Raw genomic sequence first — 17334 nt, 5'->3', positions numbered from 1 at the left:
TTATACACCCTGTACAAACAAAACAATAGGTTACAATGCAAAAAAGAAACTGAAGATGACAAATAACAATGCGCACACACACACACACACAAAATGTGAAGACCTCCATTGCAGGTGTCGCAGAGTGAATGGTCCGCCCCTAAAGATCGGTCTGCCTTTTGCATCTGCACATGCGTCATTTCGGACCACAGCATCTCGTCTAAGACATTGTCTCTTCACCCAAAGTGATCAAATAGATTAATGTGATTATTAGCCATTAGATGACAAGGTAAGACCTCTTAAATCATTCTAAAGTCAGTTTTAAGCGGAAACTAGGTGATACTCTGTGACATTTTGAAATCACCAACACGCTGTGATCAGCTAGCAGCTCGTGTAGCTACGGCGCTCTGATCGCTTCCTCCATCAATTACTATGAAATAATGCTGAATTTATGTGGAAATTATTGTTGTACAAAAGCATCAGATATCTGTCACTGAGATAGATGATGTCTAGAGTTTAGTTTGAAGCAGAAACGAGGTGTTAATCCGTGAACCGCAGCTAATGACGCATGCAAAGTGAAGGCAGGGGGAGCCAATTTTTAGGGGGGACCGTTCGGTCTGTGACACCAGAAAGCAGCTCTTCAGCAGGAATAAATATCATAAAAATAAGTAAAAATAAAAATTCTCTAGCATAAAGACACTCCTAAGCTTTTTATTTACTTTATTTTTAAATGGCAGAAACTAATTAGTCAGTGCAGTTAAGACACTTTACCACAGAAACTGTGTTTAAAAAAAAAAACAAGCTTTAATAAAATTTACCCAGCAGAAAAGTTCTTCAGATTATTAAAGTATCAACAATCCTTTGGCTTGATCTTGATGCTCTTCCTCTTTTTCCTCATCATAAAGCTCAGACTCCTCTTTGAGGGAAATGTTATTGCAAAGCTATTAATGGCAGTAACGTTCAACCCTTTACAAAAAGTTACAAAATGAGTTTGTATAATATGACAAGGAATTAATGAGGGAGGAAAAATAGTAATAATTTTAACAATAATAATAATAACTCCAAACATGGCTTTCACAGTTTGCCTAAAAAAAAAAAAAAAAAAAAATCTTTTACACACAGCTTGTTAAAAAATTGCAGTACAGCAGGATAAATTAAAATCAATAACATATTATAAAACAATATTTTCATATTCTCTCCTAAAACTGTCAACTTTAGTGGTAGTATAACACAGGTTCCATTTTCCACCAACGAACAGCTTCTGTATTTTCAAAAAAAAAAAAAAAAAAAAAAATCACAGGTATAAGCATGTTCATAACTGACAGCATCATTTTGACAGATTTATCTATTGTTTGAGGAAAAACAGAGTAACACTGACTAAAAAAGACCTACTTGTTACATACAGAAAAGCAGCTGAGTGCAGACCAAAGCTTATCGCGTAGTTACAGCACCACCCCCTGGTGGTGACACTGAACTACAAATGGCTGAGTATAAGCAGTAAGTTTGTGTGGTAGTGATGTGTATATCAGGGTTATTTTTAACACCAGCACCCACCCAACACATCGAGAGCCAATCGGCATCACCTCACCCACCAAAACATGTCCTGGTTAATGACCTGAACCCGAGCTGTGGAGTGGCAGGGGTGGGGGGGGGTGGCTGGGTCTATGTTGTGAGGGAATCCTCAACATTAAGGCAGAATATCTTGCTTGAACGCTGCAGTTCTTTTCTCAGCCAAAACAGGGAACTAGCGAGATGTAGGTTACACTGCTTCATGCAGACAATATCAAGCAGCACAGAGCGCGCCCTCTGGTGCGTGCATGTGTGGAAGGGAGAAGGGAAGAGAAGATGGGAGTAATCACATATTTACCTGTTGTATGTCATTTAGAGAGCCTGTAACACACCAGTAATTTATCACCTTGTCGCTTTTTGACCCGCCTCACCCACACTCGTAATATGTTCTGACCAAGCTCACCCACACCTGCCTGACCTACAGCTGGGTCCACGTGGGTTACAGAGTTGATCTATGCATCATCAACGTGTGGGTATTGATGAGAAAACAGCAATGAAAAAGAGCTGATTAAGACCCAGTCACATTCAAATACTAAATATTATTTTAAATAGAAAATTCTATAAACCTTGTGCCATCACCAGTCATACACTACTTCTGTGTGTTTTTATCTTTGCTTATGTAGCTTAAGACACAGTAATTTACTGCTGTTGTGGGAAACCGCGTGGCTGCCCTTAGGAAGAGTTGTAGTACAACTGCTGCTCCAGGATCAGATCGGACAGCACGTTGATGTCTGTCACTTTTGGGTTGCTCTGCAGCACCAAAGTCACCATACTGTCCTGATCTGGGAAAACCTGACCGAGTTGCTCACTGAGCCGGGCTGTTTCTTCTGAGCTCCTGTCTGTGCTGAAAACCAGCCCAGGACCTGCAGCTCCCTGCTGCCTCTGCTGGACACCCATCTCTCTGAACCCTGCATCCTGCCCCCTCCCTCTCCATTTGCTGCTGCTCCCAGCTGCTGGATGCAGAGCTCCCCCTAGTGTTCGATCCCGGAAGTTCAGAACCTCTGTTTGGGAGCGTGGAGGTTTGGAGGAAGCTAATGGGGCAGCTAGACCTGCAAAGGAGTGGTTTCCTGGCTCAAGAGGCCTGAAAGAAAAACAACAAAAAAATGCAGGTAAAAATTGGGTCATAAGAAATGGGGAAAAAAAAATCTGCTGTTTGTTAATTTTGGGGGGAAATTACAGTAATGGATGAGAAATGTGAAATATGACACTACACTGCAAGACATTTGTCTTCAGTGTTGGAAGCCCCCCAAAAAATCTTGATGCAAAATTTGAGAAAAGGTTATTCAACAGATTTTCAGCAATAAATCAGTGTGAAAAATTGCTTTTATTTATTTATTTAGTTTTGCTTTCCTTGGGGGCCAAGGGGGGTCCGCAGGTATTCAATCAGAAAGTCCAACTTAGTATGACCAGACAGTCCCCCAAGTATTGTTTGTACCAAATTTCATAAAAATTGTAAGAACAGTTTCACAGAATGTCAAATCCTGATGGCATTAGTCCCACAGACTTTGGTCTAAAGGACAAAAAATTCAATGCTGAACTCAACCAGGTGTAAGATAAGATAAGATCAAATTTAGTTATCCCAAAGAAATTATTTAGCCAGAGTAGCGAAACAGTGAACATTTATTTTATTTTTTATTTTTTTTACAATAAGTACAACAAATTAATGCGAAATGACTAGAAGACATTTGCACAAGATGTTCAACAATACTGCACATAACTCTAAATAACTGAATAACTCTGTTCATTATGTGTTCATCCCACAGAAGGGGGAGGAATTATACTGTCTGATTACCAAAGTTAGGAAAGACCTCCTGTGGTGTTCTGTGGTGCACCTCGGTGGTCTCAGTCTATGGCTGAAGGTGCTCTGACAGGACGTCAGTGTGGCATGCAGCAGGGGGTGGGAGGTGTTGTACAGGATGCTGAGCAGTTTCCTCAGCATCCTCCCCTCTGACACCTCCATCACAGACTCCAGCTCAACCCCCAGGACAGAGCCAGCTCTCCTGATGAGCTTGTTGAGTCTGTTCATGTCAGCTGCCTTCAGCCAGCTGTCCCAGCACACTACAGCCTAGAAGATGACACTGGAGACCACCGAGAGAGAGCTGATTTACAAATAATAAGGCTGTAATACTTGTCCTGTGAGCACAGAAAGATGTCCAGGTGAGGCCCTCCTCTCCCCAGAGGGTCGTCCGGCACCATAAAGTGATCACCGACAAAAGTGTACTGAAGAAGTCTGTGGGGCCACACATCATGTAGACAATCCAAAATGAGTGAAATTGCCCTTTAATGAGTTGGGTTTGCAAATTCTGGAAATAACTGGAGTATTGTCATTCCGTACCTCTTTTTGATGATATCCCTCCATACGTGGGACTCATCCAAGAGGTCTCTCAGGTTGTCATTAGTCACAATCACTCCGTTCGTCTTCTGTGCAAGCTGTAGCATAAATCTGATACAGGCACAAAAAGATTAAAGCACCCAGAAAAGAAGCTTTCAAGCAAAAAAAATTAATGATCTTTTAATTGCTTTGCATTGATCAATAATGGAGACAAGAACAGTAACAAAAACATTTCTTTTGTCTCCATGCATCTGCTTTGTTTGCACATCAAGCAATCTATCATGTTTGTATCATGTTTCCTGCAACGCTCATCGAGCAGCAGCACGCTGCTGTCTATGCTCCACCTTATTTTTTTCTTATTTTTTTTAGCCAATTACCTATAATTCAATTTCAATGTAGACTAAAGCTCTCGTCCCACATGAGCCACGTATGGATTTGTCAGAAATTTCAGTGATTATTCGAATAATGAGTCACGTATATGAACACTGCACAAACAATTAAAAACCACTGTGTGAGTCATTGCGTCAGCGCACCGCATCACAGCGCAGTTCATCTGATCGATTATAACGAGATGTTAAATCTATCATAAACATACTTTTAAAGGTGCTCATAAGAAGGAATGAACATGCAACTGTTTTACCAAGCCATTACAATATAAACATTACAAATAATTACCTTTTAGACTGTTACAAATACGTTCTCCACCAGAGAGAGAGAGAGAGAGAGAGAGAGAGAGAGAGAGAGAGAGAGAGAGAGAGAGCTGAAACGGTCCTCTGTGATTCTGGAAGTGATTAGAGGTGTTTTCAACAGGTGTTTTCTGAGAGAAAATGATTAATCCGCTACAAAATAATAATTTTATACACGCAGCGTCCAGCGCACAAAGCACGGCATCCAGCTAAACAAAGCATGTGGGATTGTCACACGAAGTGTGCGAGAGTGCGGAGTCAAAATAGCCTGTCCTGTCCTCGAACTCGTTAGAAAAGGAAAAAAGTGTAGGCCACCACTGCCCCCTGCTGTCATAACAGTGCACTGACTGAGACGAGGCATCTACCTGTCGTCATAGCAGCTGATCCTCTTTCCCTGCACCTCCCTGGAGGGCGTGTAGGACAGCAGGCCCAACGTCTGCAGCTCATTCAGGTAATGCTGCTCTGAGAAGCAACAAACATCACATTGTTAGTCTGCAGGAAGCGGACATGTTAGCGTGACAATCGATCAGTGCATTAATGAAATAAGTCAAGTCAATAACCTCGGATGTCACAGTATGAAATAACGAGATTGTGGAGCATGAGCCTGAGCCACGCATTGCAAAATATAAAAATGGTAAAAAAAAAATTAAATAATATAAAATAAATCATTGCCAAAATGTTACTGCAATAAATAGAAAACAAAAGCACAAAAATCTGCTATTTTGATATTTGTAACTTTTCCAAAGCGAGTGATGGCCTGTAACGTGCATGACTTTTTGCACAACAGCAGACACATGGCGTTTGCTACCTTTGATCTTGGGGGTCGCTTTTCTGTCGCCACTGCGGCAGGAGGACGCTGATGTGACGGTGACCTCTGTCCCAGAAATGCTGCACGGCCAGAGCGATTCCTCGACAGGAGAAGAAATGACCCAGCCCATGACTGCAGACAACAGCACGAACAGAGTTTCAAAATGGATCGTTATATTCCTCATGGGAAATTCAAAATGATCAATTAGGTTTTGAAGTACCAATGAAAACCTGTTTGCTTTATTTTTCATTTTAACTACGTTTCAGTTGGTTTAGAATAATTTAGACAGTTGAAAAACAGCCACTACATGGTTTAAATCCTGTATAAATGTCTTAAATCACTTTTAATCACTAAATCATCATTGCAGACCAGTTTAATACTAGTTAACTGTACTTTAACCAGACTAAATCCAGTTAAATAACTGTTTTAAATCCTGATAGTGTCTTCAAAGCACTTAAATCAGTTAATCATCACTGTTGATCAGGACCCGTATCCACAAAGCAACCTAAGGCTAAAAATAGCTTCTAGTAACGTTATTTTAAGAAAAATCTCAGAATTCTATAAATTCTTAGGCATTTCTTAGAACTTTCCCTTGGTAAGATAGATGAAAGTTGCCTGCAAAGCACCTTAGACCTTAAGAGAGCTCCAAAGGTGCCAAACTAGTAAGAGAAGGAGGCGGACTTTTAAGATGCCTAAGAGTGTCTTAAACAGAGAAGATGGTGGAAAAGTCAGAGAGGAAGCAGAGATATTCTCCGTATGTAGGACGACAGTGAGTCAGTAACACGCTACCCGCTTGATTTACGTAATTATTTTATGTGAATTTGCTGTCTTAATGTATTTATAAATTGTCTAGGTTCTTATCATATACACACTGTTGATATTATCATTATTTATATTATTATTATCTCTTATTAATATTATTTTCTTTTATTATTGCTTCTGTTTTGTCATTTGATTTTTAAATGGACCACAGTGGAAATAAATGTTTTCATTTATTTCCACTGTGTACTGTCTAGTAAAATAAGTAAATGTTTGATTTATTTTACTAGATCTCATTTTACGTTTTATTTATCTTACTAGATCTTATTTTACTTCTTTTTTTTATTCCTACGTATTTCACTATATCTTTTCTTTGTTTTATTGTGTCTATTATATGTTTTTATGTATGACGATGTTTGTATTTTAGTGTTGTCTTTTTTTTGTGCTGGTGAACTAAAGACAATTTTCCACCTCGGTGGACAATAAAGAATTATTCTATTCTATTCACTTTCTTGTGTCATCCATGTTTTTTTTATGTATTTACAATTATATATTTACAGTGAATTTACTAAATAAACTCACACACTTGCGGTTTAATTTAAAGATATTCAGCATGTGAGTGATGCATGTTCAAACATTTTCAAGCTGTGTAACAATTCATTTAATTTTGCTGAGTTTCATCATCATGACAAACTGTTTTCACGATTACACATCTTAATGTGTAATTGTTATACACATCGGCAACCACCTGGGTGTCTATCTGGGGGGTTGCCCTCCAGGATCCAATGTGGTTCCACAGTATGGTGGATGTAGCAAAGCGTTGCACTCGTGCATGCTCCCAGACATGACCTGACCATTACATGCTCAATTATACATAAGAGCATTTCTATAACTTCAACAAACAATGACATGGTACCACCTCATGGCGACGTTACTCCCATCAATGATGACTGTCCTCAGGTTTGGGTCACCAGGCTTGTCTGTTATTTGAAGGTCAAAGGGCATCTCTAGCCCTTCCAGGAAGCGCTGCTCCCCTGTAACCACCACCCCCGAAGAAGAGGATATGAATCCCCGTTTTTCTTTTGTTCTGCTGGGAGACACATTTGGCTTTGACAAGATGGACATTTGAAGCACATGATGAGCCTGTTTGGACTTTGGCTTTTGGACATCATCATGTTTTGGGGGGATTTGCTTTGGGGTGGTGGTGAAATGAGCAGGTGGGTTAGAGGAGTAGATAGTTTGGGCAACTTGATTGGAGGTTTGGAAATTGGGGAACGGTTGATCCATGGAGGAGGAATAGGTAGACATGGGTGGCCCTCGGACATCAGGTGGAATGTTTTGGAGCTGAGTTTGGGACTTGGAAGTGTGACTTTTATTCCAGTGAAATAAATCCGGCTCTGGAGCAGGTATGGTTTTTACTTTTAGCCTTCTTTTATCATCCACTTCCTGATTCTCTACAGGTAGGAACGTCCGGTTTGGGGCCGGTTTGTCTCGTTGTGCCTCCTCGTCTGCTGTTCCATATTTTTGCCCCCCTCTTTCTAGCACCACATCGTCCATCTCCCTCGGTCCCTCCCTGGGGGCGACTGTCTCTTTGGTGCCCTCTCTCTGCAGTTCGAGGAGCAGCTGGTGGGTGGACAAATCTGGCAACATGCTGTAGACTTTAGCTACTTTCTGTTCCGTGTAGCCACAGCTCGCTGCAGCTTTCTGCATCACTCGCAGAACAAAGTCCTCCTCGTGTCCTCCCTCTTTTACATCTCCTGTACCTTCTACCTTGAGTGGTCTTATGCTCCTGGTCACTCCATCCGTGTCTCCCACCAGAGTTCTTGGTTTCTCTCTGAGCTCTTCCTCACTGCTCATCAAAGTAAGTCCTCCTCCTGTTTCGTCGTCCTCTCGGTGCTCTGTCTCACAGGGCCGGTTCTTCTGACTCTGGGGGACGTGATCTTGTGGTTCCTTCTGCTCCTGGTCACTGCGATCTTGTTCCTGTTGAACCAAATCCAGTATTTGTGAAGCCTCTCTGGGTCCAGTTCGGGCGAGCACTCGTTTCACGACCTCCTCTGTGTAGCCCATGGCTGTAAAGAACTTCATCAAGAGCAAGAACTCCTTGTTTCCTACTGAGGACTTTGGCTCTCCTTCTCTCTGCTCCAGTGCCTCTCTGTCCTCAGTACCTAACTGCTCCTCTTCTCCCACCTCCTGTGGAAAAGACGTAGTTCTTTCCGCAGCATGCTCTGTGATCACTGTAGTACCTTCAGAGGTCGGGGAAGACTTGAAGTACGGCTCTTTAGCTGCAGCACTTGTTCCCTTCAACCCATCAAACGTTTTGTGAGTCTCACTGGAACCCTCAGGGCGCTTGTACGTGACGGCAGAGGCTCGGTCCCATTCGTCTTCTGGGTGGTCATGTAATCTGACCACCAACTTTCCGTCCATCTCCACTGTGCTTGGGCTTGAGCTGAGCCCCGATTTCCTCACCAAGTCCAGCAAGATTTCTTTCACTAGAGCCGGGAGCACCAGAAGATCCAGAATGTGCCTGTCCTCCCATTTCTCCACCAGAGATTTGAAGGCCCGGCGTGAATCCAGAGACTCAGCTGACACTCTGTCCCCAGAGTCAGACTGTTTAACCTCGAGACCTTCATACTGTTGCACCAGGTCCGTGATGAGAGAGGAAGCTCGAACCACTGGCTCTGCCAGTCCGGAAATGAGCAGGAATCCTGGGGATCCAACCTGGTTTGGTGAGTAGAAACAAAATGGCAGAATTCTCAATGACAAAATATAAGTTCCAAGCCAAAGAAGTCACTGGAAGATGACAATGGGCAAGTGGAGATGCAGCAAAATGGGAATAAAATAAAAACCCATTCAAAGCTACATTATATTAGCATTATTTTGGGGGTGGGGTGTATTAATAATGGAGTGCTAACCAATTAACCATTTCAAATGGAAAATTTAAAAAAATTCACTTTCCAAGAATAAGTACTGTCTTATAGAAAATAAAAATAAAAACAAAAAACAATACTACGTATATAAAAAAAATCACTTTCCAAGAATAAGTACTGTCTTATAGAAAATAAAAATAAAAACAAAAAACAATACTACGTATATAAAAAAAAATCACTTTCCAAGAATAAGTACTCTTATAGAAAATAAAAATAAAAACAAAAAACAATACTACGTATATAAAAAAATTCACTTTCCAAGAATAAGTACTGTCTTATAGAAAATAAAAATAAAAACAAAAAACAATACTACGTATATAAAAAAATTCCCATCAAAACCATCAGACCATGAGGTTATTAGTCAGAGATATGACACATTACAGAGCAATGACGCAACAGTACTATTGACAGTGATTTTTTTTTTTTAAGAATTAGAAGAATAAAATAAAAAATGTTGCTAGTCAATATAGTATTACATCATAATGAAACAAAGAAGTAAAACTATGCATGTGGGAGATATACATCACTGCAAATAGAACGGGTGTCAAATATGATCTTATTGTGGGGGGGGGGGGGGGGGGGGAGCGGAATTTATAATCACATTTCCACATTGCGATAAAAAAAGCCCTTTTTTGTCAAGTAAATTGCCTCATAATTTTTCCCTTATTTCATGCAGTATGTTATTGCATTCATGCTATTCTAAGATAATGTGGCCAACCCAAAAACACACCACCCTGGATCCTCCCCTGGAAGTTATAACCTGCTAATTCATGACAATTTTTGTTTTTTGTTTTTTTTTTTTTAGGTACTGAATTATAATCCAACTTCCACACACCCAACCTGTGCCCAGCTTATACAGATATAAATTGCAAGGGACACTTTCTTTGATGTTTTGAATTTCATTTGGGCACTTTAACTCAATTCTGTCCCAAGTTATCGCCTCAAAAATAAAATACATGATAGCAAAAAAAAAAAACAAAAAACAACAAGTTTGCCATTTTTTTCATTCAGTTACTTTCCCCCCCTCCATTGGTCAGCAAATACATTCTTTTGGGTTTGTGTCCATTTTTCACACACAGTTGGACCATTTTCACCAAAACAACCTTCAGCCTTTGAGAAACGACGTCACTGTAACGCACAGGGGCCTAAATTCTTTCCTTTGAAGGACCATAAATTCATATGGATGGATGGCCACAGTCCAAAATAAAGAAAGATGATCCTAAATCTAAAATAAGTTATTTTGTGTGTGTGTTGGTTAGCCTTTTTTTTAAAGTCTATCATATGGAACAGATGAACAAAACATCAACACACAAACCACTCTACTAACTGTGACCCCACCTTCAATTGGGCTTCATCTTCAAAGTGGTCTTCACACTGTTGTAGGTGAAAAATTTACCATTTCCAATTTTTATTCCTGCTTTGTGGTCCAAAGCTTGTGAACGTTTTGTGTTTCAGAAATGCAAATGTCAGAGATTTAACCAGAACAACCACTTACCACAATAAGCGCAGACGTGTTTCTCATCAGGCAATCCATGAACAGACCTTTGGCTCCACAGAAGATACAATGAAGGACTTCTGGATAGGAAACCTCTTGCTGCTCCTCCTGGTTCACAAGTCCCTTCACAAACAACTGAAGACATAATGGTTATCTTACTAAGACATCGTTCTACCGGGAGTTGTGTAGGTAGTTACGGCCTTAAAACAAGCATTAAATATGTCAATTTTAGAAACATGGTCCACACTGTGGTGGTTACAGCCTCTTCTATCATCTTATGTGACTACAAATGATATATGTCTATTTTTATAACAATTAATTACACAGGCTCAATCAAAGGAAAAACATGATGTCCTCAGCTGATCCAAAGTATCATTTATGATGGACTGTATCGACTTCATGAGGTCTGATCCATTTGTAATAGGAATGGTTCTAATATCCTTCATAAGAGCCTCTTGCCAGGAATGAACTGGGCCCCCAAGACCTAAAGGTCTGGAACTGCCGCTGACAAAAGAAAAACCCAAATAACAGAATGATATCTCACCTTGGCGGCTTTGACATTGTTTCTCAGGCCTCTGAGTTTCAGCCATATCTGGCCATTGTTGTTGCAGGGCAAATCGTCCACTCCGATCTCAAAGGACACCCTGAATATTCGCTCCACGGAGCTGTGGAGGGACGTCAGAGAGCCTCGCAGCATCTGAGCACAAGCAAACTCATCCTCCACCTCTGCTTTTCCAACTCCTTCACATCGCTCCCCGGCCATCCTTTCCTCTCAAATCGGTGGCACAAAGTGGAACATACTGTAAAAAAATATTTCCAACAGCGGTTAGAATACGAGTACAATAATGAAAAACATTAAAGTGCAAAAGTTGTTAATCCCAGTGCAGCATGTAGGGACTGACTGGCCTCAGTGGAGTCACACATTCTGTGTCCTTCTGGCACAAATGCTGGAATTACACCCAATGTTACCAAGGCAACAACTCATGAACTGTGTCACTGTTCAGTGACGTTATTTTATAAAGTGTTTATTTATTGTTTTTATGACAAAGTATAGAAAGCTTTACATTCATATAGAGAATAACATGTACATAGTATATCAATAATTCACTCGATTAGCCTTTCGCCTTCAGTGAATAAACTAAACGCACACTTGCGCTACTTGCTCTATCCTGTTCATGTTATGTCAAAAGCTAAATACAGTAAATAAAGCATCTTTTTCCTTCAATGACTAGTCAGCTCATGAATTATGACACACTCCCCAAAACATAAGCTTAAAATACATATCATACATGTATACACATAGATAAACATGTACAGAGGAGCAGAAAACAAGACAACACATCAAACCTAGGGCAATTCTAAGGTAATGGAATGACAATGACAGCAACATCATGCCATAATTTAACTTACCATTAAAATATTTCCCTGATTGTAATTCTGTTACCATAGAATTACTCTCTAAAGAACAATAAATATTTTTTTTTAAATTTGATGTCACATATATAATTTGTAAAGGCTCAAAGTTCCACAAATGTTTTGACACCACTGTATGATGTGTTGCAAACTTCCATTTGTGATGCTCTGCAAAGTCAACATTACCATGTGCTGCAAATTCTCAACATTTCAAATGTGCTGCAAACTCTCAACATTTTTGATATGCTGCAAATGCTCAACATTTGTGATCTGCTGCAAACTCTCAACATCTGAGATGGGCTGCAAACTGTCAACATTTATGATCTGCTGCAAACTCAACATTTGAGATGTGCTGCAATCTGTCAACATTTATGATCTGCTGCAAACTCTCAGTATTTGTGATCTGCTGCAAACTCTCAACGTTTGAGATGTGCTGCAAACTGTCAACATTTATGATCTGCTGCAAACTCAGTATTTGTGATCTGCTGCAAACTCTCAACATCTGAGATGTGCTGCAATCTGTCAACATTTATGATCTGCTGCAAACTCTCAGTATTTGTGATCTGCTGCAAACTCTCAACATCTGAGATGTGCTGCAATCTGTCAACATTTATGATCTGCTGCAAACTCTCAGTATTTGTGATCTGCTGCAAACTCTCAACATCTGAGATGTGCTGCAATCTGTCAACATTTATGATCTGCTCCAAACTCAGTATTTGTGATCTGCTGCAAACTCTCAACATCTGAGATGTGCTGCAATCTGTCAACATTTATGATCTGCTGCAAACTCAACATTTGAGATGTGCTGCAAACTGTCAACATTTATGATCTGCTGCAAACTCTCAGTATTTATGATCTGCTGCAAACTCTCAGTATTTGTGATCTGCTGCAAACTCTCAACATCTGAGATGTGCTGCAATCTGTCAACATTTATGATCTGCTGCAAACTCTCAGTATTTGTGATCTGCTGCAAACTCTCAACATCTGAGATGTGCTGCAATCTGTCAACATTTATGATCTGCTGCAAACTGTCAACATCTGGGATGTGCTGCAATCTGTCAACATTTATGATCTGCTGCAAACTCTCAACATCTGGGATGTACTGCAATCTGTCAACATTTATGGTCTGCTGCAAACTCTCAACATCTGAGATGTGCTGCAATCTGTCAACATTTATGGTCTGCTGCAAACTCTCAACATCTGAGATGTGCTGCAATCTGTCAACATTTATGATCTGCTGCAAACTCTCAACATCTGAGATGTGCTGCAATCTGTCAACATTTATGATCTGCTGCAAACTGTCAACATCTGGGATGTGCTGCAATCTGTCAACATTTATGATCTGCTGCAAACTGTCAACATCTGGGATGTGCTGCAATCTGTCAACATTTATGATCTGCTGCAAACTCTCAACATCTGAGATGTGCTGCAATCTGTCAACATTTATGATCTGCAAACTCAGTATTTGTGATCTGCTGCAAACTCTCAACATTTGAGATGTGCTGCAAACTTAACATTTGTGATCTGCTGCAAACTCATTATGTATGATGTGCTGCAAACTCTCAACATTTGTGATCTGCAGCAAGGTCTCAACATTTGCAGTGTGCTGCAAACTCTCAGTATTTGTGATCTGCTGCAAACTCTCAACATCTGAGATGTGCTGCAATCTGTCAACATTTATGATCTGCTGCAAACTCTCAGTATTTGTGATCTGCTGCAAACTCTCAACATCTGAGATGTGCTGCAATCTGTCAACATTTATGATCTGCTGCAAACTGTCAACATCTGAGATGTGCTGCAATCTGTCAACATTTATGATCTGCTGCAAACTGTCAACATCTGAGATGTGCTGCAATCTGTCAACATTTATGATCTGCTGCAAACTCTCAACATCTGAGATGTGCTGCAATCTGTCAACATTTATGATCTGCTGCAAACTCTCAGTATTTGTGATCTGCTGCAAACTCTCAACATCTGAGATGTGCTGCAATCTGTCAACATTTATGATCTGCTGCAAACTGTCAACATCTGGGATGTGCTGCAATCTGTCAACATTTATGATCTGCAAACTCAGTATTTGTGATCTGCTGCAAACTCTCAGTATTTGTGATCTGCTGCAAACTCTTAACATTTGAGATGTGCTGCAAACTCTTAACATTTGTGATCTGCTGCAAACTCATTATGTATGATGTGCTGCAAACTCTCAACATTTGTGATATGCAGCAAAGTCTCAACATTTGCAGTGTGCTGCAAACTCTCAGCATTTATGATCTGCTGCAAACTCTCAGTATTTGTGATCTGCCGCAAACTCTCAACATCTGAGATCTGCTGAAAACTCTCAGTATTTGTGATCTGCTGCAAACTCTCAGTATTTGTGATCTGCTGCAAACTCTCAACATCTGAGATGTGCTGCAATCTGTCAACATTTATGATCTGCTGCAAACTCTCAGTATTTGTGATCTGCTGCAAACTCTCAACATCTGAGATGTGCTGCAAACTGTCAACATTTGGGATGTGCTGCAATCTGTCAACATTTATGATCTGTTGCAAACTCAGTATTTGTGATCTGCTGCAAACTCTCAGTATTTGTGATCTGCTGCAAACTCATTATGTATGATGTGCTACAAACTCTCAACATTTGTGATCTGCAGCAAAGTCTCAACATTTGCAGTGTGCTGCAAACTCTCGATATTTGTGATGCGCTGCAAACTGTCAACATCTGGGATGTGCTGCAATCTGTCAACATTTATGATCTGCTGCAAACTGTCAACATCTGGGATGTGCTGCAATCTGTCAACATTTATGATCTGCTGCAAACTCGTGCTGCAATCTGTCAACATTTATGATCTGCAAACTCAGTATTTGTGATCTGCTGCAAACTCTCAGTATTTGTGATCTGCTGCAAACTCTCAACATTTGAGATGTGCTGCAAACTCTTAACATTTGTGATCTGCTGCAAACTCATTATGTATGATGTGCTACAAACTCTCAACATTTGTGATCTGCAGCAAAGTCTCAACATTTGCAGTGTGCTGCAAACTCTCGATATTTGTGATGCGCTGCAAACTGTCAACATCTGGGATGTGCTGCAATCTGTCAACATTTATGATCTGCTGCAAACTGTCAACATCTGGGATGTGCTGCAATCTGTCAACATTTATGATCTGCAAACTCAGTATTTGTGATCTGCTGCAAACTCTCAGTATTTGTGATCTGCTGCAAACTCTCAACATTTGAGATGTGCTGCAAACTCTTAACATTTGTGATCTGCTGCAAACTCATTATGTATGATGTGCTGCAAACTCTCAACATTTGTGATCTGCAGCAAAGTCTCAACATTTGCAGTGTGCTGCAAACTCAGTATTTGTGATCTGCGGCAAACTCTCAACATCTGAGATGTGCTGCAATCTGTCAACATTTATGATCTGCAAACTCAGTATTTGTGATCTGCTGCAAACTCTCAACATTTGAGATGTGCTGCAAACTCTTAACATTCGTGATCTGCTGCAAACTCATTATGTATGATGTGCTGCAAACTCTCAACATTTGTGACGCGCTACAAACTCTCAACATTTCAAATGTGCTGCAAACTCTCAATATTTGTGATGTGCTGCAAAATCCCAGCACTGAATCAACTGGTTCTATTCTTTATTTTGATACTGGAACATTTCTGACATATTTGTGTTACCGTTTTGGCCGCAGACTGTGTGGTTTTGGCTGACGTAGAGTCTGTAATTTCTCCACACATATTACTTTTAAGACACTTTATTGCCAGTTTCAGTATTTTGTCGTGTTAAATATCATTTAGCGAATGGGTTTAATACTCGGGTTTTAACAAAGCCAGAATCCCGAAAAAGAGAACACGACTCGTATATCAGGTGACAACAGAAGACTTTAACTCGGTAAAAGTGAGGAAAATTTGATCTTTCTGTGTCGTTTTCTTACATGAATTGGTTCAAATCACACCGACAGTTTCGTTTCCAGCAGCTTGTTGACGACCCAAAGCGCAGCTCGCTTCAGTCTTCCGCAGTGTGAAAAGAAAAGAGTCCAAACTTCACCACACGCTGGCATGTGGTGAAAGGGATTAGTTTTTTATCGACGGGACCGAATCGGAACACTGCAGTCGGCATCACGTCCGCCAAGACAAAACCGAAACTAAACGAACACTTCATGAAGCAGGGCGGGTTCGTATCGAACAAAGGTTCGGAACTGCGCTTCGGATTGTTGTTCTATTTCAAAATCTTATGTATGTGTCATAACACCGTCATTTCATTCACTTTTCGCTGTAAGGATTTTTTTTAAACACTTGGATTAAAAGAATAGTTTGACCAAGGTTTCACTTTGACACGAAGAAACGCGATGTATTTCAAAAATATATATAAAAATAAAAGTGAAGAAGTGGAGCAAAGGGGAATTCCATTGACGTCACCCACTTCCCCCCGCCCACCGGCTGTCTGACGGGCAGATCTGTTATTAGGGGAGATCGGGGCTAGTAGCAACCACTGGATTGGTCACCGGAAGTGTATGATCCGCCATGTTGTCTCACCCAAACGCAGTGATTATCAAAGCTCCCTGACTCCCAGAAAGAGTTGTTTAATTTTATTAAGTGTGAAAATTATTAGACACTGCCTTGAATTTTATTTTTCTTAAAATATAGAATATATTCTTATTCTTTATTCCAATAGTTTGCCAAATCATCAGAAACGGTTGAATTTATTTAACTTGTTCACTTGTATTGCATTCCCAAGCATAGCTAATCACCCACACAATGTGTAAAATGCCTAATTTACATAATTACACTTACAGTACAACCATCGCAACAAGACACGAGTTATGAACAACGCTAGTTCAGACCCTGGTAAAAATATTTAATAAAATACTAAATATAGTTTTGCTGCTACAAGTAATATAGTTAATAAGAAGCATGAGATCAGAAGTGTGTCAACTGTTTTTCGTGTTTTTCAACAAACAACCCACTGAACCGAACAACTACAGTCACACACGCGCACACACACACACGTTTGTAAGTTGTTAGCTGAAGGAGTGGCGAAACAGGATCTATATCTAGAGGTGATAAGATTTTGGAGTAGTTTGGTCAAAGGTCAAAGAAAACACTTTTTTTTTCTTTTGTATCTCTCAAAAACGCGAAGTCTAGAGGGATCAAACATAGTCAGAATGTTACTGGGATGGATGGATAGATATATAAATAGATATAGATAAATGACCAGGAACCGTGAGGGATGACAGTTATAGATGTTAACAGATCATGAAAGTGAAAATCCACACGCGTGACCACCACACTGACGAATGGCGGTACTGCGCTTTACTTAATACAGTAGCACTTTTATGTGGGGAGGTTTGACATA

General features: G+C 40.2%; 1 protein-coding gene across 1 annotated transcript; it reads right to left on the bottom strand.

Annotated features, from left to right (window-relative positions):
- Positions 1-2153: 2153 nt before the first annotated feature.
- khnyn (KH and NYN domain containing) lies at positions 2154-16254 on the bottom strand. The gene is made up of 9 exons (XM_034164068.1): positions 15914-16254; positions 11100-11355; positions 10556-10690; positions 7053-8851; positions 5382-5506; positions 4932-5034; positions 3884-3991; positions 3677-3778; positions 2154-2629 (listed from the first exon to the last, which is right to left on the bottom strand). The coding sequence occupies exons 2-9, from the start codon at positions 11316-11318 to the stop codon at positions 2221-2223; spliced, it is 3000 nt and encodes a 999-aa protein (XP_034019959.1). The 5' UTR covers positions 11319-11355; positions 15914-16254; the 3' UTR covers positions 2154-2220.
- Between the last annotated feature and the right edge of the window lie 1080 nt (positions 16255-17334).

This window comes from Thalassophryne amazonica, chromosome 23 (assembly GCF_902500255.1).
Source record: "Thalassophryne amazonica chromosome 23, fThaAma1.1, whole genome shotgun sequence".
In the NCBI taxonomy this organism is placed as follows: Eukaryota; Metazoa; Chordata; class Actinopteri; order Batrachoidiformes; family Batrachoididae; genus Thalassophryne; species Thalassophryne amazonica.
This window is presented reverse-complemented; position numbering and strand designations above follow the sequence as displayed.

Coding starts and splice junctions, on each gene's coding strand:
- khnyn (XM_034164068.1), bottom strand. CDS start 11,318: ATGGCCGGGGAGCGATGTGAAGGAGTTGGAAAAGCAGAGGTGGAGGAT. Junction 10,691..11,099: donor ACAATGTCAAAGCCGCCAAG/GTGAGATATCAT, acceptor TTATGTCTTCAG/TTGTTTGTGAAGGGACTTGT. Junction 5,035..5,381: donor ACAGAAAAGCGACCCCCAAG/ATCAAAGGTAGC, acceptor ATGTTTGTTGCT/TCTCAGAGCAGCATTACCTG.